General features: G+C 45.2%; 1 protein-coding gene across 1 annotated transcript in view; it reads left to right on the plus strand.

Annotated features, from left to right (window-relative positions):
- LOC138637472 (G-protein coupled receptor family C group 6 member A-like) overlaps positions 1-24592 on the plus strand; it is a 65599-nt gene that overhangs the window by 2818 nt on the left and 38189 nt on the right. The window contains exon 2 of the mRNA XM_069726188.1: positions 1952-2249. Coding sequence (XP_069582289.1) covers positions 1952-2249 — 298 coding nt within the window. The remainder of the gene's footprint in view (positions 1-1951; positions 2250-24592) is intronic.

Consider the following 24592-nt stretch of genomic DNA (forward strand, 5'->3'; position numbering starts at 1 on the left):
TATACTAAACCATACAAATCTCACAACTGATGGATCATGTGAGAATCAAGAAGTGTTTTACTACAGAAATAAAATTAGTCTCGGAAAATGGCAACTTAACTTTTTTTTTTACAAACTTTTGAATTTTTTTTCACCACTTAAATAAAAATGAACCTATACATGTTTGGTATCTACAAACTCGTAATGACCTGGAGAATCATAATACCAGGTCAGTTTTAGTATTTAGGGAAAAAAAAACAGTTGCAGAATTGCACTTTTTTTTTGCACTTTTACCACAATTTTTTTTCCCATTTTCAGGTACACTATTTGGAAAAAAAACAAGTGTTCCATTCAAAAGTACAACTTGTCCCGCAAAAAACAAGCCATATGACCATATTGACAGAAAAATAAAAAAGTTGTGGCTCTGGGAAGAGGGGAGCAAAAAACGGAGACGCAAAAATGGAAATACCCCTGGTCCTTAAAGGGTTAAATACACATTCTGAAAACAATGTAAAATTGAGAACCCTTAACAATAAGCATCAGCAGAATGGTTTACATTCCATGTAGACATGGTAATATGCATACCACAAGTGAGTAGTCACTACTTACTGGAAGTTAGAAAATGTAAGCAATTTTCTCTCTTAATGTAAAAACAAAGTAATCAGTTTCGACTTTTTGACGTGTTATATGACATTCAATAGTGGACACTGAGAAAACATACCATTTTATTTTAATAGAACCAGAAACACATGGGCTACTTGCTCATTGAACAAGTCTGTAGGAACTTGTTCACACTCCACCAAGAAACTTGAAGACACAAAAGAGCCCAGTGAGGTCAAAAATACTCTGTTGTAAAAAAAATCTCAGTAATAAGCAAGTGCTGGTCAAAAGATGGAAAAAAACAGGGTATTTAGTTGATACACTTTTTTGCAAAAAAATGTATACTAAGCTGCTCCACCAATCGTCAAAGTATACCCATATAGAGCATTCCTAACTAATGGATATAATCCCTATCTGATGTATTTAAAAACCTGATCATCTGTATAGTACCTGTATAAGCAGGGTTCAGAGAGGGAATATCGATGTGGACATGCTGGATGGAACAGCTTTGATGCAAATGACCCATAAGGAGTGGTGGACTCCCTTGTCTTGTAGTGTTTTACCACAGAAATAAAATTAGTCTCGGAAAATGGCAACATAACTTTTTTTTTTTACAAACTTTTGAATTTTTTTTTCACCACTTAAATAAAAATGAACCTATACATGTTTGGTATCTACACACTCGTAATGACCTGGAGAATCATAATACCAGGTCAGTTTTAGTATTTAGGGGAAAAAAACAGTTGCAGAATTGCACATTTTTGCAATTTTACCACACTTTGAATTTTTTTCCCATTTTCAGGTACACTATTTGGAAAAAAACAAGTGTTCCATTCAAAAGTACAACTTGTCCCCCAAAAACAAGTCCTCATATGACCATATTGATAGAAAAATAAAAAAGTTATGGCTCTGGGAAGAGGGGAGCAAAAAACGGAGACGCAAAAATGGAAATACCCCTGGTCCTTAAAGGGTTAAATACACATTCTGAAAACAATGTAAAATTGAGAATATTTAACAATAAGCATCAGCAGAATGGTTTCCATTCCATGTACACATGGTAATATGCATACCACAAGTGAGTAGTCACTACTTACTGGAAGTTAGAAAATGTAAGCTATTTTCTCTCTTAATGTAAAAGCAAAGTATTCAGTTTAGACTTTTTGACTTGTTATATAACATTCAATAGTGGACACTGAGAAAACATACCATTTTAATAAATGAACACCAGTAGAAGTTATTGTAAATGTGCATTTTTATGGTGCTGTTATGATTATTACTAAACTTAGTTTTGCAATATTGAAGCAAAACTTTATATATTGAATGTTTTTTTCATCTTTTTTTAACAAATCTTTTTATATATTTTTTATTGCAGTTTATATGTACGAAGCATGATTGAAGCTCTTTCCATGATATATGCCATCGAAAAGATTAACAATTCTACCTTACTCCAAGGGATCAAATTGGGCTATGAAATTCATGATACATGTTCTCATACTTTGAAAGCCATTGAATCTACACTAAAGTTTCTTCCAGATTCTGCAATATTACAAAATTCTGCAGACTGTAGCTACAGAAGAAACATAGGACCTATCAAAGCAGTTGTGGGAGAAACATATTCAGAAATTTCTATTGCTGTTTCCCGGATACTTGGCCTTTACCTTATACCACAGGTATGAATTTGTTAAATCTTATCAAGGGTAAAGCTTGTGTTTTATGGAATGAGACATACAGTATCTATATATATAATTGTCTAAGGGGTACTTCCGTCTGTCTGTCTGTCTTTCTGTCAGCAACTTCTGTCACGGAAATCCCGCGTCGCTGATTGGTCTCGCCAGCTGCCTGTCATGGTTGCCGTGACCAATCAGCGAAGGGCACAGTCCGATTAGTCCCTCCCTACTTCCCTGCAGTCAGTGCCTGGCGCCCGCATACTCCCCTCCAGTCACCGCTCACACAGGGTTAATGCCAGTGGTAACGGACCGCGTTATGCCGTGAGTAACGTACTCCGTAACCGCTGCTATTAACTCTGTGTGACCAAGTTTTTACTATTGATGCAGCCTATGCAGCATCAATAGTAAAAAGATATAATGTTAAAAATAATAAAAAAAAAAATCTGCTATTCTCACCTTCCGTAGTCCGACAATGCGCTCGCGCCTGCCGCGAGCTTCCTTTCCCAGAGATGCATTGCGAAATTACACAGAAGACTTAGCGGTCTTGCGAGACCGATAAGTCATCTGGGTAAGTTCCCAATGCATCCTGGGAACAAAAGATGGCGGCAGCCACGCGCACATCGCCAGAGCTTCGCTGGATCCCGCCGGTGGGTGAGTATATAACTATTTTTTATTTTAATTATTTTTTTTAGCAGGGATATGGTTTCCACACTGCTATATACTATGTGGGCTGTGTTAGATATCGAGTGGCTGCTATGTACTACCTTGCCAGTGTTAGATACTATGTGGGCTGTGTTCTATACTGCATGGGCTGCATTATATACTACATGGCTGCTATATACTATGTGGGCAGTGTTATATACTACGTGGCCACTGTTAGATACTATGTGGGCTGTGCTATATATTATGTGGGCTGTGTTATATATTACGTGGCCAGTGTTACATACTAGGTGGGGTGCATTATATACTGCATGGGCTGTGTTATATACTACATGGGCAGTGCTATTTACTGCGTGGCCTATATTCACGCATCTGGTATTCTACAAAATGTATGTACAGTGGGGCAAAAAAGTATTTAGTCAGTCAACAATAGTGCAAGTTCCACCACCTAAAAAGATGAGAGGCGTCTGTAATTTACATCATAGGTAGACCTCAAATATGGGAGACAAACTGAGAAAAAAAAATCCAGAAAATCACATTGTATGTTTTTTTTAACATTTTATTTGCATATTATGGTGGAAAATAAGTATTTGGTCAGAAACAAAATTTCATCTCAATACTTTGTAATATATCCTTTGTTGGCAATGACAGAGGTCAAACGTTTTCTGTAAGTCTTCACCAGTTTGCCACACACTGTTGTTGGTATGTTGGCCCATTCCTCTATGCAGATCTCCTCTAGAGCAGTGATGTTTTTGGCTTTTCGCTTGGCAACACGGACTTTCAACTCCCTCCAAAGGTTTTCTATAGGGTTGAGATCTGGAGACTGGCTAGGCCACTCCAGGACCTTGAAATGCTTCTTACGAAGCCACTCCTTCGTTGCCCTGGCAGTGTGCTTTGGATCATTGTCATGTTGAAAGACCCAGCCACGTTTCATCTTCAATGCCCTTGCTGATCGAAGGAGGTTTGCACTCAAAATCTCACGATACATGGCCCCATTCATTCTTTCATGTACCTGGATCAGTCGTCCTGGCCCCTTTGCAGAGAAACAGCCCCAAAGCATGATGTTTCCACCACCATGCTTTACAGTAGGTATGGTGTTTGATGGATGCAACTCAGTATTCTTTTTCCTCCAAACACGACAAGTTGTGTTTCTACCAAACAGTTCCAGTTTGGTTTCATCAGACCATAGGACATTCTCCCAAAACTCCTCTGGATCATCCAAATGCTCTCTAGCAATCTTCAGACGGGCCCGGACATGTACTGGCTTAAGCATTGGGACACGTCTGGCACTGCAGGATCTGAGTCCATGGTGGCGTAGTGTGTTACTTATGGTAGGCCTTGTTACATTGGTCCCAGCTCTCTGCAGTTCATTCACTAGGTCCCCCCGCGTGGTTCTGGGATTTTTGCTCACCGTTCTTGTGATCATTCTGACCCCACGGGGTGGGATTTTGCGTGGAGCCCCAGATCGAGGGAGATTATCAGTGGTCTTGTATGTCTTCCATTTTCTAATTATTGCTTCCACTGTTGATTTCTTCACTCCAAGCTGGTTGGCTATTGCAGATTCAGTCTTCCCAGCCTGGTGCAGGGCTACAATTTTGTTTCTGGTGTCCTTTGACAGCTCTTTGGTCTTCACCCTAGTGGAGTTTGGAGTCAGACTGTTTGAGGGTGTGCACAGGTGTCTTTTTATACTGATAACAAGTTTAAACAGGTGCCATTACTACAGGTAATGAGTGGAGGAAAGAGGAGACTCTTAAAGAAGAAGTTACAGGTCTGTGAGAGCCAGAAATCCTGATTGTTTGTTTCTGACCAAATAATTATTTTCCACCATAATATGCAAATAAATTGTTAAAAAAACAGACAATGTGATTTTCGGGATTTTTATTTCTCAGTTTGTCTCCCATAGTTGAGGTCTACCTATGATGTAAATTACAGACGCCTCTCATCTTTTTAAGTGGTGGAACTTGCACTATTGCTGACTGACTAAATACTTTTTTGCCCCACTGTATGTATATAGCAGCCACATGGTATATACCACAGGCCACGTAGTACTCCTATATACTACGTGGCCTGTGCTATATACTATGTGGCTGCTATATACATATATACATACATATTCTAGATTACCCGATGCATTAGAATCGGGCCACCATCTAGTATATGTATATATATATATATATATATATATATATACATATACTAGATGCACATATATACATACATATTCTAGAATACCCGATGCATTGGAATCAGGCCACCATCTATATATATACATATACTAGATACACATATATACATACATATTCTAGAATACCCGATGCGTTAGAATCGGGCCACCATCTGGTATATCTATATATATCCTGACGAAGGAACTTTTTGGGTCCGAAATGCACGTCGGGGTACACATAATCAAACATTGGCGGTCCTGGAAATATTTCCCCCAGCTTCATAAGTAAGTGGCATCAGATCATATGTTCAAATAGCACCTTTTTCTGAATGGATAATGCACGGCATGCATAGCAAGCTGCCCCTTATATAACCAGCACATAGCACTTCTCTTTTGTGCACTCTTTGCATGTTTTTATATATTTTACAATACATATAATTATTCCACCTGTAATGTGACACACATTTTAAAATATATACTATTTTTTTTGTATTTACACATCTTTTTACATTTGGCTTTTTTTAATTACTTTTTACATATGGTATCTACCTTTGTACTTATATCCATTTTGTCCACTTGGGTATCCAGTATATATATAAAAAATATTTTGACCTGCCGTGTGCAAATTATATATTGCACTATATATATATACTTTTGTGATATGTGCACATAAAAAACATACATATACATAGTTGTTTTATTTCTATATTTTATTGATTATTTGCTGTTGCTATATAATAAAAGTGATATTTTTAAATATTCCCTGTCATCATTTTCTTCACTGGTTTGGTTCATGCTCGGTGCATGTTTCTTTTGTTCTTTTAGTGGTTTCACTATGTTGTTTTGACACAAGTGGTGACCGGGTTTACTATTGATATTGGTTTATGGGAAAACTATTTAAATATTAGTTATTCTTTTACATATAATACCTGGTTTTACTCCTGTGTCTATTTGAATGAGAAGTATATATAATATATACATATTGTTAGGAGTCAAGTTTCCTCTGCTGCACAGGGGGAATCTCAATCCGTGTCTGCTGCGGTCTCCCATTCGGTATCAGCCACAGTGGGTTCTGCTCAGCGGAGACGTCGCTCCCAGCGTCTCGCTGGGGCTGATTCGGTGCATAGGGTCACTACTGCCTTTTCTGGCTTTCCTATGGTACCCTGCACTGATCTGCGGCGAGCGAGCCTCTCTGGGACTAAGTCCTTGTTTACTCACACTGAGCATGCCCAGGGCAGGGTCTCCCATTGGAGGTCGAGGGCCACATGTTCGGTCACATGCTCAGGTGCTGCAGTACATTCCATTGGTCCTTCTGGTAGGTCATGAATGGGCAAAACATGCTCAGGTACTGCAGCACTTTCCATTGGTCCTTCTGGAAGGTCCTGAAAGGGCAAAAACTTCAGTAGCAGCTTCCTGTGCTGCAACTATATAAACTGCGCATGACTGCACGGCCATGCGCTAGTATCGTCTTTTGCTATATGCTTTGCGCCAATGTGGTCATGTGTTTGTATGTGTTCAGGGACCCGGCAGAAATAAGCCCCTAGAATGCTGGCACCTCCGGCGAGGAGATTGTGTATAAGAGTGTTCAGGGACCCGGCTGAAATAAGCCCCTAGAATGCTGGCTCTTCGAGGCTCGGCGAGGAGATTGTGTATGCATGCATGACCACTCACTGCTCACATCTGGGTAGTTGGCCTGTGCCTCTGTGAAAGTCTAACAGGGCACAGAGCTCATCTCTCGCGGTTACTCTGTGAAGCTAACAGAGTTGGTATATACCGCCATATAGAGCCGCCGTTATTTAGCAGCAGGTACTTTCCTGCACGGTGGATCCCGGGTTGCGAACGCACTAATTCCTTTTAATAAACAATATATTTGGTGCGTTCCGCCAACCCTAACAGTATACTAGCGCCAGGATCTGGCTAAGTAATGGCGGATGAACAGCGATTGCAGGGGTACATCCAGCTGCTGGAGGGCCGGTTGGCGTCTCTTGAGCGTGCAACCTCGGCGGTGGATGTTACCGCAATAGCTGTTCAGGCTGCTAGCGTGGCTGCAGCAGCTTTACCCACTGCCACCTCTGTTCCGACCCTATCTCACCTTCCTTTGCCTGAGAGATACTCTGCGGACAGTAAGTCCTGTAGGGGTTTCGTGAGCCAATGTGGTATACACCTCGAGCTTCTGGCTGCACGTTTCCCTACTGAGCGGGCAAAGGTGGGATTCATAATCTCTCTCCTGTCGGACAGAGCGTTGGAGTGGGCTACGCCGCTGTGGGAGCGCAACGATCATGTGGTGCAGAGTGTTCCTAGGTTTCTGGACACTCTGAAACAGGTCTTTTTAGGACCTCAAGTCACCCATGATACAGCGCTCCAACTGCTGGCTTTGACTCAGGGTTCAACCATGGTCAGCCATTTTGCTGTTCACTTCCGGACATTAGCGTCTGAGTTGGAATGGCCAGATAAAACCCTCATTCCCGTATTTTGGAGGGGGCTGGCTGACCATGTGAAGGACGCTTTGGCCACTAGGGAGATTCCCGCCACACTGGAGGAGCTCATAGCCGTATCTACTCGTATTGACCTCCGTTTTAACGAGCGGAGGTTGGAGCGAGCCCAGTGTAGGCAGAGGTTTCGGCTGGCTCCCACCTTCGCCAAACCTTTGGAATCTCCAGTCCAGGCATCCGAGTCACATGAGGCCTTAGAGGTGACACGAGCGGGATCCAAGTCTCAGTCTGCCCGTGCACATAAGGTCCGTCATGTTTGCCAGCAGTCAGGACACCTTGCCTCCAAGGGTCCTCAGCGGTCGGGGAAACATCAGCGTCTAGTGGCAGTTGGAGGAGGTACACTAGACACGGCGACGTTTGCCTCAAAATTGTCCTTCAAGGGGACAATTACCATAGGCCCATCCACTCTTATGGTCGAGCTATGCGTGGATTCTGGGGCAGAGGGTAACTTTATGTCTTCCGCCTTTGCCCAGCGTCACGCAATACCCTTGGTGATGCTCGCCAAGCCGGTAACCGTTCGAGTGGTAAATGGGTCAACACTAGATTCACAGATTACCCACCAAACCATTCCTTTCACGCTATCTGTGTCTCCATCACATCAGGAGATAATCTCCCTATTAGTCATTCCTGAGGGAATTGATGAGGTCCTGTTGGGGATACCATGGCTTCGCTATCATTCTCCTCATATTGAGTGGTCCTCTGGGAGAATTTTGGGTTGGAGTAAATCTTGCGAGGGTAGATGTCTGAGGGAGTGCATTCAGGTTGCTACTACACAGGTACCCGCAGATCTTTCCTCTCTCCCCAAGCACTATTGGCCCTATGCAGACGTGTTCTCCAAAAGAGCTGCGGAGACCCTTCCGCCTCACCGCCCCTATGACTGTCCTATTGACCTCTTGCCTGGTGCTGAGCCTCCCCGGGGTCGAGTCTATCCGTTATCTCTCCCGGAGACGGAGGCAATGTCCCAGTACATCCAGGAGAATCTGGCAAGAGGATTCATTAGGAAGTCAGTGTCACCGGCAGTGGCAGGGTTCTTCTTCGTACAGAAGAAGACTGGAGACTTACGTCCATGCATAGACTACAGGGGTCTTAACGCCATCACCGTTAAGAACAAGCACCCACTACCCCTGATATCTGAGCTGTTTGATAGGCTACGGGGAGCGAGGGTATTTACAAAGTTAGATCTGCGGGGTGCTTACAACCTGATTCGCATCCGTGAGGGGGATGAATGGAAGATGGCTTTTAACACCAGGGATGGGCACTATGAATATCTGGTGATGCCCTTCGGGCTCTGTAATGCCCCAGCCGTTTTCCAAGACTTTGTGAACGACATCTTCCGGGATATGCTCACCACCTCGGTCGTAGTCTATCTGGATGATATTCTCATCTTCTCTCCAGATATTGACTCCCATCGGAGAGATGTTCGCAAAGTCTTCGACCTCTTACGGGCAAACTCCCTCTACGCCAAGTTGGAGAAGTGTGTGTTTGAGCAGGAGTCCTTGCCTTTCCTTGGTTATATCATCTCTGCCCAGGGTTTGGCTATGGATCCTGCCAAGCTACAGGCTGTAATGGACTGGCAGGAACCCCATTCTCTTAAAGCGGTGCAGCGCTTTATGGGGTTCATTAATTACTATCGCCAGTTCATTCCACACTTCTCAACTTTGGTAGCTCCCTTGGTTGCCCTCACCAAGAAGGGAGCAAATCCCAAGTTGTGGTCAGAGGAGGTCTCCAAAGCCTTTCTCTCGATCAAGTCACACTTCGCTAGCGCTCCCATCCTATATCGCCCAGATGTTGATAAACCATTTATCTTGGAGGTGGATGCCTCATCCGTTGGTGCTGGAGCAGTCCTTTTCCAAAAGGATGCTCAAGGTCGGAAGCATCCTTGCTTCTTCTTCTCCAAGACCTTCACACCAGCGGAGAGGAATTATTCCATCGGGGACAGGGAGTTGCTGGCCATGAAGTTGGCTTTTTCAGAGTGGAGACATCTCTTGGAGGGAGCTCACTTTCCCTTCCAAGTCTTCACTGACCACAAGAACTTGGTGTATCTGCAAACGGCCCAGCGGCTGAATTCTCGCCAGGCTAGATGGTCCCTGTTCTTCTCCCGGTTCCATTTTAGTCTCCATTTCCTCTCCGGGGAGAAGAACATTCGTGCTGACGCTCTCTCCCGCTCCGTGGTGTCATCGGAGGAGGAGGAGGAGCCTCGGCTTATTGTCCCTTCTGAGAGCCTGAGAACTGTAGCTCCGGTTTTGCTAGAGTCTGTGCCCCCGGGCAAGACTTTCGTACCAGCTAACTTGCGACCGGAGGTTCTCTCTTGGGCTCACTCCTCCAGAGTGGGTGGGCATTTTGGGACCAAGAGGACATCTGAGCTTCTGGCGAGAACATACTGGTGGCCGCATATGGCCAGAGATGTCAAGGACTATATTCAGGCGTGCGTTTCTTGCGCCCAGAATCGGTCTCCTCGGCAACGGCCTGCTGGGTTGCTTTACCCTCTACCGGTGGCAGACAGGCCCTGGGAGATGGTCGGGATGGACTTTGTGGTGGGTCTACCCAAGTCGCGTGGCTGCTCCATTATTTGGGTTGTCACCGACCATTTCTCCAAGATGGTGCATTTGGTGCCGCTTCCTCGGTTACCCTCAGCACGGGCCTTGGCGGTGTTGTTCATTAAACACGTTTTCCATTTGCATGGTATGCCTGATAAGATTGTCAGCGATCGGGGTCCCCAGTTCGCATCTCGGTTTTGGAGAGAGCTCTGCCGTTTACTCAGCATAGAGTTAAACCTCTCCTCTGCATACCATCCCGAGACGAATGGGTTGGTGGAGAGAACCAACCAGACTCTGGTGACATATTTGCGACATTTCGTCTCTGCTAGGCAGGATGACTGGGCATCTTTGCTACCTTGGGCGGAATTTGCCCTGAACAACGCCGTAGCCGATTCCACTGGTCAAACTCCTTTTCTCCTTAATTACGGCCAGCATCCGCGTGTCCCTGTGCCCATGCCCGTGTCATCCACCGATTCTAGGGTGGCAGACTGGGCGGTGGAGGCATGTGACATCTGGGACCGCACTCAGGATGCCATCCGGGCCTCCAAGGAGAGAATGAGGGTTTCGGCTGATACACACCGGCGCCCCGCTCCGGTCTTTGCTCCTGGCGACATAGTGTGGCTCTCCGCCCGTAACATCAGGCTGCGAGTTGAGTCCACTAAGTTTGCTCCTCGCTACATTGGCCCGTTTAAGGTTCTGGAACAGGTCAACCCTGTGGTCTACCGTTTGGCTATTCCTCCACGCCTTGGTATCACCGATACTTTCCACGTTTCCCTCTTAAAGCCCGTTCATTTGTCCCGGTTTTCTGAGTCATCTGCTGGGACATCGGGTTCATCCACGGATGAGTTTGAGGTGAATGCTATTGTGGGGTGCAAGGTGGTACGTGGCAAGAAATTTTATCTGGTGGACTGGAAGGGTCACGGCCCAGAGGATAGAACCTGGGAGCCTGAGGAGCACATTCGGGCTCCGCTGCTTATCGCAGCTTTTGAGCGTAGTGAGGCTCAAGGAGGGGGGGGCCCTAGGAGGGGGGGTAATGTTAGGAGTCGAGTTTCCTCTGCTGCACAGGGGGAATCTCGATCCGTGTCTGCTGCGGTCTCCCATTCGTTATCGGCCGCAGTGGGCTCTGCTCAGCGGAGACGTCGCTCCCAGCGTCTCGCTGGGGCTGATTCGGTGCATAGGGTCACTACTGCCTTTTCTGGCTTTCCTATGGTACCCTGCACTGATCTGCGCGAGCGAGCCTCTCTGGGACTAAGTCCTTGTTTACTCACACTGAGCATGCCCAGGGCAGGGTCTCCCATTGGAGGTCGAGGGCCACATGTTTGGTCACATGCTCAGGTGCTGCAGTACATTCCATTGGTCCTTCTGGTAGGTCCTGAAAGGGCAAAACATGCTCAGGTACTGCAGCACTTTCCATTGGTCCTTCTGGAAGGTCCTGAAAGGGCAAAAACTTCAGTAGCAGCTTCCTGTGCTGCAACTATATAAACTGCGCATGACCGCACGGCCATGCGCTAGTATCGTCTTTTGCTATATGCTTTGCGCCAATGTGGTCATGTGTTTGTATGTGTTCAGGGACCCGGCTGAAATAAGCCCCTAGAATGCTGGCACCTCCGGCGAGGAGATTGTGTATAAGAGTGTTCAGGGACCCGGCTGAAATAAGCCCCTAGAATGCTGGCTCCTCCGGCGAGGAGATTGTGTATGCATGCATGACCACTCACTGCTCACATCTGGGTAGTTGGCCTGTGCCTCTGTGAAAGTCTAACAGGGCACAGAGCTCATCTCTCGCGGTTACTCTGTGAAGCTAACAGAGTTGGTATATACCGCCATATAGAGCCGCCGTTATTTAGCAGCAGGTACTTTCCTGCACGGTGGATCCCGGGTTGCGAACGCACTAATTCCTTTTAATAAACTATATATTTGGTGCGTTCCGCCAACCCTAACACATATAGTATATATATATATGTATACTGTATACATTTATAGTTTATATACAGTGGGTAGGAAAGTATTCAGACCCCTTTAAATTTTTCACTCTTTGTTTCAGTGCAGCCATTTGGTAAATTCAAAAAATCTTATCTTTTTCTCATCAATGTACACTCTGCACCCCATCTTGACTGAAAAAAACAGAAATGTAGAAATGTTTGCAAATTCATTAAAAAAGAAAAACTGAAATATCACATGGTCATTAGTAGGGTTGAGCGAAACGGGTCGGCAATTTTCAGAAGTCGCCGACTTTTGGCAAAGTCGGGTTTCATGAAACCCGACCCGACCCCTGTGTGGGGTCGGCCATGAAGTCGGCGATCTTCTGAATCTGGAATTGGAATTCCGATACCGATTCCCGATATGTTTAAGATATCGGGAATTGGTATCGGAATTCAGATTTAAGTGTAAAATAAAGAATTAAAATAAAAAATATCGCCATACTTACCCTCTGACGCGCCCTGGTACTAACCGGGAACCTTCCTTCCTTCGAATCAGCCTTCCAGGACCTTGCGGTGACGTCGCGGTGACGTCGCGGCTTGTGATTGGTCGCGCGGCCGCCCATGTGACCGCTCGCGCGACCAATCACAAGCCGCGACGTCACCGCGACGTCACCAAAGGTCCTGGAAGGGCTGATTCTTAGGAAGGACGGCTGCCGGAAAGAAGCAGGGCGCGTCTGAGGGTGAGTATATACCTAATAGGAATATACTCACCCTCGGATGCGCCCTGCTTCTTTCCGGCAGCCTACCTTCCTAAGAATCAGCCCTTCCAGGACCTTCGGTGACGTCGCGGCTTGTGATTGGTCGCGCGAGCGGTCACATGGGCGGCCGCGCGACCAATCACAAGCCGCGACGTCACCGCGACGTCACCGCAAGGTCCGGGAAGGCTGATTCGAAGGAAGGAAGGTTCCCGGGTAGTACCAGGGCGCGTCAGAGGGTAAGTATGGCGATATTTTTTATTTTAATTCTTTATTTTACACTTAAATATGGATCCCAGGGCCTGAAGGAGAGTTTCCGCTCCTTCAGACCCTGGGAACCATTGGAAACCCAATGCACTGCATTGGGTTTCGAGTTTCGGCCGACCCCGACCCCAACTTTTTTATAGGATCGGCTGATTTCACTTGACCCGACTTTTGAAAAAGTCGGGTTTCGTGAAACCCGACCCGATCCTATAAAAGTAAAGGTCGCTCAACCCTAGTCATTAGTATTCAGACCCATTGCTCAGAACATCATATTTAGGTCACATGCTGTCCATTTTGTTGTGATCCACCTTGAGATGGTTCTACTCCTTCACTGGATAATGAAATACTAATTAAATACTGAATGTGTGAACGTGGCTTAGGGCACACACCAGGTCTTTTGTTTCTGGTCTGAGCTGAAAAACACCCAAAAAATCACTCAAAAATGCTTGAAAGACTCCTTCCTTTTAGTTTCTCTGGTAAAATGACTTAGGGTATGGGCACATGATGTCATTTTTAGATGGGTACTCTCAATAACCCACATTAAAAAAACACTCAATAAATTTTAAAAAGACAAAGCATCTGCACTGCAACATAAAACAACTTGACATGCATCTGTTCAGTCTTTTGTTTGTCTTTTAACCGCTTAATGCTTGTGAATAAGTGGAGTTGATAAAAGAAGTGACTTGATCATTCTTCAGCGGCTTCAACTCGGAAGCCATTTACTGGTTGATACAGAGAAGCTAAAAAAAAAGCCCAGCTGTGCCCTTAAAAATTACTGCAAAGATGCCAAAGAAGCTTCAGGAAAAAAAATAGTTTTTAAAGCATCTTCATGTAGCAAAACTCTGTAAGTACATTATGTTGGTGTCTGAAAGACATTTTCGACACATATCCTTAGTGGTGATATGTATATAGTCTTTTGTTTTGAGCAGTTTTCTTCTACCTCAGGTTTTGAAAAATGCCTTGTGGGTAGTGTTGAGCATTTCGATACTGCAAATATCGGGTATCGGCCGATATTCGCTGTATCGGATTTCCGATACTGAGTTCCGATATTTTTAAGATATCGGATACCTGAATCGGAAGTTCCTATAGTGCAATGATGCACTATAATGGAGTGTGGGCGGTGTGTGTGCGGAGACTGCATCTCTGTGTGCAAGCGGGGTCTGTGCGTGACCGTGGGGGTCTGTGCGGGCCTGCCGGGGGTCTGTACGGGCCTCTCGTGGGTCAGTGCAGCCTGCCGGGGGTCTGTGCAGGGGTGCAGGCATTGTCCAATGGGACTCCTACAATGGCAGTGATTGACACATTAGCCAATGATCGGACAGTAGTAGTCCCATCATCCGGCTAATCTGTTGAATGTAAAAAAAAATACTACATACAACATACATACAACATACTACATACATACAACATACATACTACATACATACAACATACATACATACATATTACATACATACTACACACAACATACATACAACATATTACATACATGCAACATACATACTACATACATACAACATATATACATACATCATACATACCACATACATACTACATACATACTACATACATACATAAATACTTACTACATACATACTACATACATACTACTTACATACTACATACCTACTACATGCATACTACTTACATACTACATACATACTACATACATACTACATATATACAACATACTACATACATAATGCATATATACTACATACATACAACATACTACTTACATACAACATGCTACATACATACATACAACATGCTACATACTTACATACATACTACATACATACATACAGCATACACACTACATACATATATACTACATACATACATGCATACAACATACATACTACACACATGCTACACACATACATACATACTACATACATACAGTACATTACATACATACTACATACATACTACATGCATACTACATACAGTACATTCATACATTACATACAATAAATACATACAGACATACAGTACATATAACATAGAGTACATACTCACCATCACTTGTCATTTTGATCCCCGAAGCCAGTGTCACATGTAAAAAAGATTAAAAAAACAAACAACCAATATACTCCCTGAACCGCAGAAATCCACGAGTGTCCCACGACGATCTCCCGTGGAGAACGGCAGCATCAGCTGATGTGACCGCTCTCTAGGGGCTCCAGGAATACAATGACGGGAGGAAGGTATCCTTCCACACTGTATTCCTCTGCCGCTGTAAAAAAAATAGTCACTAGTCTCACTTTTGGCATTGCTGTGTGAGAAATTTTCCCATGCAGCAATTGACATAAAGTGAGACTTTCAACTCTAGTAACCTCTCAGTGATGCACTGCAGGAGCCATTGTCTTCTGTGAGTGTGTAACTGAAGGTCCTATGTCACTGTTCTATAGGGGAGATCGTTGTGGGACACTCGTTATTAATTGGACTACGGCGGACATGGAGTATACGGTTTAGTCTTTTAAGTTTTTTGCAGGCGCTGAAGTATGGTAAATATGGTTAAATGAAGAATATTAAAATACTTTTTTCCTAATGTGTGTGTTTTATTAACCCTTTACTAGTATTGGATTAATAATGGATAGGCGTCTTATTGACGCCTCTCCGTTATTAACCCGGCTTAATGTCACCGTACAATAGCAAGGTGACATTAACCCCTTATTACCCCATATCCCACCGCTACATTGGAGTGGGAAAAGAGGGGCTAAGTGCTGGAATTGGCGCATCTCACAGATGCGCCATTTCTGGGGTGGCTGTGGACTGGTATTTGTAGCCGGTGGGCCAATATCCATGGCCCCTCTCTAGGCTATGAATATCAGCCCGCAGCTGTCTGCATAGCCTTTCTGCTATAAAATATAGGGGGACACCACGTCATTTTTTTGGGGTCCCCCTATTTTGATAGCCAGTAAAGGCTACGCAGACACCTGCAGGCTGATATTCATAGCAGGCTACAAATACTTGCCCCCGGCCGTCGGCATACTTACCATACTTCAGCGTCTGCAAAAAAACGTAAAATAATAAACCGTATACTACCTGTCCGCCGTAGTCCAATTAATAACGAGTGTCCCACGACGATCTCCCCTATAGAACAGTGACATCGGGTGATGTCACTGCTCTATAGGACCTTCAGTGACACACTGACAGGAGACACTGGCTCCTGCAGTGCATCACTGAGAGGTTACTAGAGTTGAAAGTCTCACTTTATGTCAATTGCAGCATGGGAAAATTTCTCACACAGCAATGCCAAAAGTGAGACTAGAGACTTTTAGTTTTTTAGGGTCGAGTTGGGTTTCGCAAAACCCGACTATCTCAAAAGTCAAGTCGAGTGAAATCGGCCGATTATCGCAAAAAGTCGGGGATCGACCGAAACACGAAACCCAATGCAAGTCAATGGAGAAGCATAGTCGGCAGTGAGTGGAGGCCAGGAAAACAAATACAGTTCCCATTTTAATGGCCAAAACATCCATTCTTGGTACTGAAGCTTGTCAATCTTAATTTACCTTATAATAATAGTTAGGCATTGGACATTGGGGGTAATTTAGCAAAATTTGTGGGGGGTATGGCTGGGTCAAGTAATTAGCGGGCTCAGGAAACGTGGACCACGTCACGGCAGTGGAGCAGGGAGAGGTAAGTATTTCAACTTTGCAAGTGCTGTGATCCAGAGCAAGCATGGGGGGGGGGGCACTCGTTCGCATTGCCACTGGCACAGGGCCCCTCAAAGTAAGGCGGTGTGTTTGCACGGCGGGGGTGCCTCCCACCGGCAGTGACACTTTTGCATACTATGAGGGGCCCTGTGCCAGTAGCAATGCGAACGAGTGCCCCCCCCACCTGATGAAAGAACCTGCACTTTCATCTGCACCTTCCTATTTGTCCCCGTGTAAGGTGGTATAGTATGCGGGAAGGGGAACCTCACTTTCAGCAGGGTCAGAATCTAGCTGTGTAGCGTGCAAGGGGAAAGTAGCGGTCTGGGTCAATGCACCAGCAGTGTCATCTAGCACTGGCTGGGCAATGGGCAGGATGAGGAGGAAACAGATCTAGGCCCAAATAATAAAGTGGGCTAAATGCAGTTCAAAATTGGTAACAGGACTAACCAGGTGGCATTGCTTTGTTCAGTGGAGGACAACTGTAATGAGAGGCTGACACAGAGAGTAGGCCCAAATCAGTAAGTAGTCTAAATGCAGTTCAAAATTGGCAACAGTAGTAAACAGGCGGCACAGCTTTGTTCAGTGGAGGAGAACAGCAAGGAGCGGCAGACACCGTTAGTAGGCCTCAACCCAACTAGTAGGCCAAATGCAGTGTAACATTAACAACTACTTAACGAGAGCCTGAAAATGGAAGTTCATGACAGGAAACCAGGAGAACACCTTGGAGTGGCAGACACTGTTAGTAGGCCCCAACCAAACTTGGAGCCCCACTGCATTTCTTCCATTTAACAACTATTTAACAAGAGCCTGAAGATAGAAGGTCAGGAAAGTTAACCTGGAGAACACCTTGGAGCGGCAGACACTGTTAGTAGGCCCCAACTAAACTTGTAGCCCCAGTGCCCCATTGCAGTTTTAAAATTCCGATAGGCTGAAAACCTGACAATTGCAGGTAGTTTATTTTAAGAGGACAGCTGTATTGAGTGGCACAGACAGACACTGCTAGTAGGCCTTACACCACAAAGTTGGCTCGATGCAGGTTTAAAAAAGGTTACATGGGTACACGGTCTGCATTGGTGTGCTCAGTGGAAGACAATTGGAAGGAGGGACCGCAGAAAGACTTAGTAGGCCTAAAATAAAAAAAGTAGGCTCTATGCACTTTTAAATAGGTTCCAGGGGTACACAGGCAGCATTGGTGTGGTCAGTCGAGGACTATTGGAAGGAGGGACCGCAGACAGACTTAGTAGGCCTAAAATAACAAAATAGGCTCTATGCACTTTTAAATAGGTTCCAGGGGTACAGACGCAGCATTGGTGTGGTCAGCGGAGGACTACTGGAAGGAGGGACCACAGACAGACTTAGTAGGCCTAAAATAACAAAATAGGCTCTATGCAGCTTCGATTATGTGGCAACCTGGAGAACACCTTGGAGCAGGAGACACCGTCTCTACAACCCAGACCCAACTTGTGGGCCTAATGCAGTGTTGTTACAACAACTACTTAACAAGAGCTTCAAGATAGAAGCCAGGGAGAGGGAACCTGGAGAACACCTTGGAGCGGGAGACACCGTCTCTAGAACCCAGACCCAACTTGTGGGCCAAATGCAGTGTTGTTTCAACACCTACTTAACAAGAGCTACAAGATAGAAGCTATCGAGAGTCAACCTGGAGAACACCTTGGAGCGTCAGACACCGTCTCTACAACCCAGACCCAACTTGTAGGCCTAATGCAGTGTTGTTTCAACAACTACTTAACAAGAGCTTCAAGATAGAAGCCAGGGAGAGGGAACCTGGAGAACACCTTGGAGCGGAAGACTCAGTTTGTAGACCACAACGAAACTGGTGGCCCCAATGCAGTTTTATAATTCCGACAGGCTGAAAACCAGACAATTGTGTTTTTTTTTGTTTTTTTTAGAGGAGGACAGCTGTATTAAGTGGCGCAGACAGACACTGCTAGTAGGCCTTACACCACAAAGTTGGCTCACTGCAGGTTGAAAAAAGGTTACATGGGTACACAGTCAGCATTGGTGTGCTCAGCGGAGGACAATTGGAAGGAGGGACCGCAAACAGACTTAGTAGGCCTAAAATTTAAAAAAATAAGCTCAAAGCAGTTTGAATTATCTTGCAGGGGTACACAGGCAGCATTGGTGTGGTCAGCGGAGGACAATTTGAAGGCGGGACCGCAGACAGACTTAGTAGGCCTAAAATAAAAAAAAATTAGGCTCAATGCAGTTTGAATTACCTTGCAGGGGTACACAGGCAGCATTGGTGTGGTCAGAGGAGGACAATTTGAAGGAGGGACCGCAGACAGACTTAGTAGGCCTAAAATTAAAAAAAATAGGCTCAAACCAGCTTCGATTATGTGGCAGGGGTACACAGGCAGCATTGGTGTGGTCAGCGGAGGACGATTGGAAGGAGTGTCTGACACAGTTAGTACTCCCAAAAAAGAAATAGATGTTAATGTCTCGTAAAACAACAAAACCAAAAAAAAGGGTGGCATACTTAGGTCCAGGGGTGGGCTCCTCTGCTGAGTTTCAGACATAGTAATTTAGCGCTAAGTAGGGTTGAGCAACCTTTACTTTTATAGGATCGAGTCGGGTTTCACGAAACCCGACTTTTTCAAAAGTCGGGTCGAGTGAAATCGGCCGATCCTATAAAAAAGTCGGGGTCGGCCGAAACCCGAAACCCAATGCAGTGCATTGGGTTTCCATGGTTCCCAGGGTCTGAAGGAGAGGAAACTCTCCTTCAGGCCCTGCGATCCATATTTTAGTGTAAAATAAAGAATTAAAATAAAAAATATTGCAATACTTACCCTCTGACGCGCCCTGGTACTAACCGGGAACCTTCCTCCTTCGAATCAGCCCTTCCAGGACCTTGCGGTGACGTCGCGGTGACGTCGCAGTTTGTGATTGGTCGCGCGGCCGCCCATGTGACCGTTCGCGCGACCAATCACAAGCCGCGACGTCACCGCGACGTCACCGAAGGTCCTGGAAGGGCTGATTCTTAGGAAGGAAGGCTGCCGGAAAGAAGCAGGGCGCGTCCGAGGGTGAGTATATTCCTATTAGGTATATACTCACCCTCGGACGCGCCCTGCTTCTTTCCGACAGCCTTCCTTCCTAAGAATCAGCGCTTGCAGGACCTTCGGTGACGTCGTGGTGACGTCACGGCTTCTGATTGGTCGCGCGAGCGGTCACATGGGCGGCCGCGTGACCAATCACAAGCCGCGACGTCACCGTGACGTCACCGCAAGGTCCTGGAAGCGCTGATTCAAAGGAGGAAGGTTCCCGGTTAGTACCAGGGCGCGTCAGAGGGTAAGTATTGCGATATTTTTTATTTTAATTCTTTATTTTACACTTAAATCTGAATTCCGATACCAATTCCAGATATCTTAAACATATCGGGAATCGGTATCGGAATTCCGATTCCAGATTCAAAAGATCGCCGACTTCATGGCCGACCCCACACAGGGGTCGGGTCGGGTTTCATGAAACCCGACCTTGCCAAAAGTCGGCGACTTTTGAAAATTTTCGACCCGTTTCGCTCAACCCTAGCGCTTAGTATTTACTGGTGTCAATATAGAACACTGACCCTGACTATTTTAACTAGCATCATACATGTCAACAAATATATACTGGTATTGTCAGTGCCAGGCATTGAAGGATGTCAGAGCATAGACTTAACATTGGTGGAGCTGTGAGAGATAATTTTGCAAGTGTTAGAGCACTGTTTGAGCTGGGGGGAACTCTCTTGTGGCCGGCGGTACAGATTCAGGGCCCCTCATGTTACAACGGTGTGTCTGACGTTGGGTGCGCGCCACCACCGCCAGAGACACTTTATTGTACTATGAGGGACCCAGTGGCAGTGCCATTGACCAAAAGCGGGCACACCCACCTCTTCAGACAAACGGCACTCTCACGGGTGCTTGCGCCAAATGGCGAGACCACGGCCCCATGGGGGGAGTTAGCCCATTTAGGGAGGTGTAAACACGTCGTATGCTGGACAAACAGCAGCTGCAAATTAAGAGATTGGAACAGTCAGTAAGACCAGTCCACAAGCAAGACCTTTTTATAGGAAAGCTAGAGGCAGAATTGTCAATCTTAATCTCCCACTATTTTTTTTTTCCTGGGAGAATTGTCAAAAAATCTGGCCCTGTATTACACACTAGGTTTTCTGTGGCACAAAATGAGAGACAGATGCCACACATAGGACTGGCACTGAGGCAGAAATGCCAATCTTAATCTCCCACTTGTTTTACTTTATTGTGGGAGAATTGTCAAGAAATCAGGCCCAGTGTTACACACTAGGTTTTCTGTGGCACAAAATGAGAGACAGATGCCACACACAGGACTGGCACAGAGGCAGAATTGCCAATCTTAATCTCCCACTATTTTTTTTTCCTGGGAGAATTGTCAAAAAATCTGGCCCAGTGTTACACACTAGGTTTTCTGTGGCACAAAATGAGAGACAGATGCCACACACAGGACTGGCACTGAGGCAGAAATGCCAATATTAATCTCCCACTTGTTTTACTTTATTGTGGGAGAATTGTCAAGAAATCAGGCCCAGTGTTACACACTAGGTTTTCTGTGGCACAAAATGAGACAGATGCCATACACAGGACTGGCACAGAGGCAGAGTGGCCAATCTTAATCTCCCACTATTTTTTTTTTCCTGGGAGAATTGTCAAAAAATCTGGCCCAGTGTTACACACTAGGTTTTCTGTGGCACAAAATGAGAGACAGATGCCAGACACAGGACTGGCACTGAGGCAGAATTGCCAATCTTAATCTCCCACTATTTTTTTTCCTGGGAGAATTGTCAAAAAATCTGGCCCAGTGTTACACACTAGGTTTTATGTGGCACAGAATGAGAGACAGATGGCACACACAGGACTGGCACTGAGGCAGAAATGCCAATCTTAATCTCCCACTATTTTTTTTTCCTTGGAGAATTGTCAAAAAATCTGGCCCAGTATTACACACTAGGTTTTCTATGGCACAAAATGAGAGACAGATGCCACACACAGCACTGGCACTGAGGCAGAATTGCCAATCTTATTCTCCCACTATTTTTTTTTTATTTATGGGAGAATTGGCAAGAAATCATGCCCACTTTTAGACTGTATGTTTTCTGTGCCAGAAAATGAGACACAGATGCCACACACAGGACTGCCACTGATGCAGATTTGCCAATTTTAATCTGCACCCTTTTTTTTTTTTCTTCAGGGAGACTAGTGCCACTGGGCCACTGTATTAGAGTATAACTGTAATCTGGGCCACTGTATTAGAGTATATTTTCTGTGGCAGAAAGTGGGTTGAAGAGATATAACGAAAAAAAAAAAAAAAGGGACTGTACTACAATTACTATCTCCCTGCAGTAATCTCAGCAAAGTATGGCAGGCAGCAATAAAAAGGAGTGGACTGCTGCACAAAAAAGTCAAAAGTGTGGACAAACAAACAAGATAGCTGTGCAGAAAGAAAGGAGCAACAGGATTTGTGCTTTGAAAAAAGCAGTTGGTTTGCACAGTGGCGTACAAACAGCAATGCAGCTATCAGGGAGCCTTCTAGGGCAGCCCAATGAGCTACAGCGCTGAGGAAAAAAAAATGTAGCCTCCACTGTCCCTGCAAACAAAAGGTGGTGTTGGACAGTGGAAATCGCTACAGCACAAGCGGTTTGGGGGTTAATGTACCCTGCCTAACGCTATCCCTGCTTCTGACGAAGCGACAGCAACCTCTCCCTATGCTCAGATCAGCAGCAGTAAGATGGCGGTAGTTGGGAACGCCCCTTTATAGCCCCTATGACGTCGCAGAAATCAAGCCAATCAATGGCATGCCCTTCTCTAAGATGGTGGGGACCAGGAACTATGTCATCACGCTGCCCACACTCTGCGTCCACCTTCATTGGCTTAGAAATGGCGCTGAACGCGTCATCGAAACGCGACTTTGGCGCAAAGGTCGCGTACCGCGTGGCCGACCCCACACAGGGATCGGGTCGGGTTTCATGAAACCCGACTTTGCCAAAAGTCGGCGACTTATGAAAATGACCGATCCGTTTCGCTCAACCCTACTAGAGACTATTTTTTTTTACAGCGGCGGAGGAATACAGTGTTCCGTCATTGTGTTCCTGGAGCCCCTAGAGAGCGGTTACATCAGCTGATGCTGCCGTTCTTCATGGGAGATTGTCATGGAACACTCGTGGATTTCTGCGGATCAGGGAGCATATTGGTTGTTTGTTATTTTAATCTTTTTTGCAGATGACGCTGGCTTCGGGGATCAAAATGACAAGTGATGGTGAGTATGTCATCTGTTATATGTGCTGTATGTCTGTATGTATTGTATGTAATGTATGAATGTATTATATGTCGTATGTATGTAGTATGTATGTATGTATGTAGTATGTATGTATGTAGTATGTATGTAGTATGTATGCAGTACAGTATGTATGTATGTATGTATGTAGTATGTATGTACAGTACAGACCAAAAGTTTGGACACACCTCATTTAAAGATTTTCTGTATTTTCATGACTATGACTATTGTACATTCACACTGAAGGCATCAAAACTATGAATTAACACATTGGAATTATATACTTCGCAAAAAGGTGTGAAACAACTGAAATTATGTCTTTCTAGGTTCTTCAAAGTAGCCACCTTTTGCTTTGATGACTGCTTTGCACACTCAATTTTGAATAAATCCCAAACAGTGTCACCAGCAAAGCACCCCCACACCATCACACCTCCTCCTCCATGCTTCACGGTAGGAACCAGGCATGTAGAGTCCATCCGTTCACCTTTTCTGCGTCGCACAAAGACAAGGTGGTTGAAACCAAAGATGTCAAATTTGGACTCATCAGACCAAGGCACGGATTTCCACTATTCTAATATCCATTCCTTGTGTTCATTAGCCCAAACAAGTCTTTTCTGCTTGTTGCCTGTCCTTAGCAGTGGTTTCCTAGCAGCTATTTTACCATGAAGGCCTGCTGCACAAAGTCTCCTCTTAACAGTTGTTGTAGAGATGTGTCTGCTGCTGCTAGAACTCTGTGTGACATTGACCTTGTCTCTAATCTGAGCTGCTGTTAACCTGCGATTTCTGAGGCTGGTGATTTGGATAAACTTATCCTCAGAAGCAGAGGTGACTCTTAGTCTTTCTTTCCTGGGGTGGTCCTCATGTGAGCCTTTTTCTTTGTAGCACTTGATGGTTTTTGCCACTGCACTTGGGAACACTTTCAAAGTTTTCCCAATTTTTCGGAATGACTGGCCACTCATTTTTCTTTACTTAGCTGCTTTTTTCTTGCCATAATACAAATTATAGCAGTCTATTCAGTAGGACTATCAGCTGTGTATCCACCAGACTTCTGCACAACACAACTGATGGTCTCAACCCCATTTATAAGGCAAGAAATCACACTTATTAAACCAGACAGGGCATACCTGTGAAGTGAAAACCATTCCCGGTGACTACCTCTTGAAGCTCATCAAGAGAAGGCCAAGAGTGTGCAAAGCAGTCATCAAAGCAAAAGGTGGCTTCTTTGAAAAACCTAGAATATAAGACATAATTTCAGTTGTTTCACACTTTTTTGTATACAGTTGTAGCACTTTCTCCTGCTCTGGCCCCTGGCTGGCTGCAGTGCTACTGAAGTTTATCAGGCAGATTCCGGAGCTCCTACCAGTGACTGAGTGAGTACTATGGTATCCAGCAGTGGTTGCAGATGGACTTGTGGCTCAGTCTGCTGCTGTCTGTCTCCGCTGCCTAAAAATGTGGGTGATGTCTGGAGGAGCAGCTGGTGGGGTGCAACCTGCAGCCACCCAGCTCTCCCAGAATACATGCATGCTGCACCAAACCTGCACCAGTGGGGTAGGAAGAAGCTTAACCCTTTCCCATCTGTATGAAGGTTATTGC

The sequence above is a fragment of the Ranitomeya imitator genome, chromosome 5, assembly GCF_032444005.1.
Source record: "Ranitomeya imitator isolate aRanImi1 chromosome 5, aRanImi1.pri, whole genome shotgun sequence".
Lineage (NCBI taxonomy): Eukaryota > Metazoa > Chordata > Amphibia > Anura > Dendrobatidae > Ranitomeya > Ranitomeya imitator.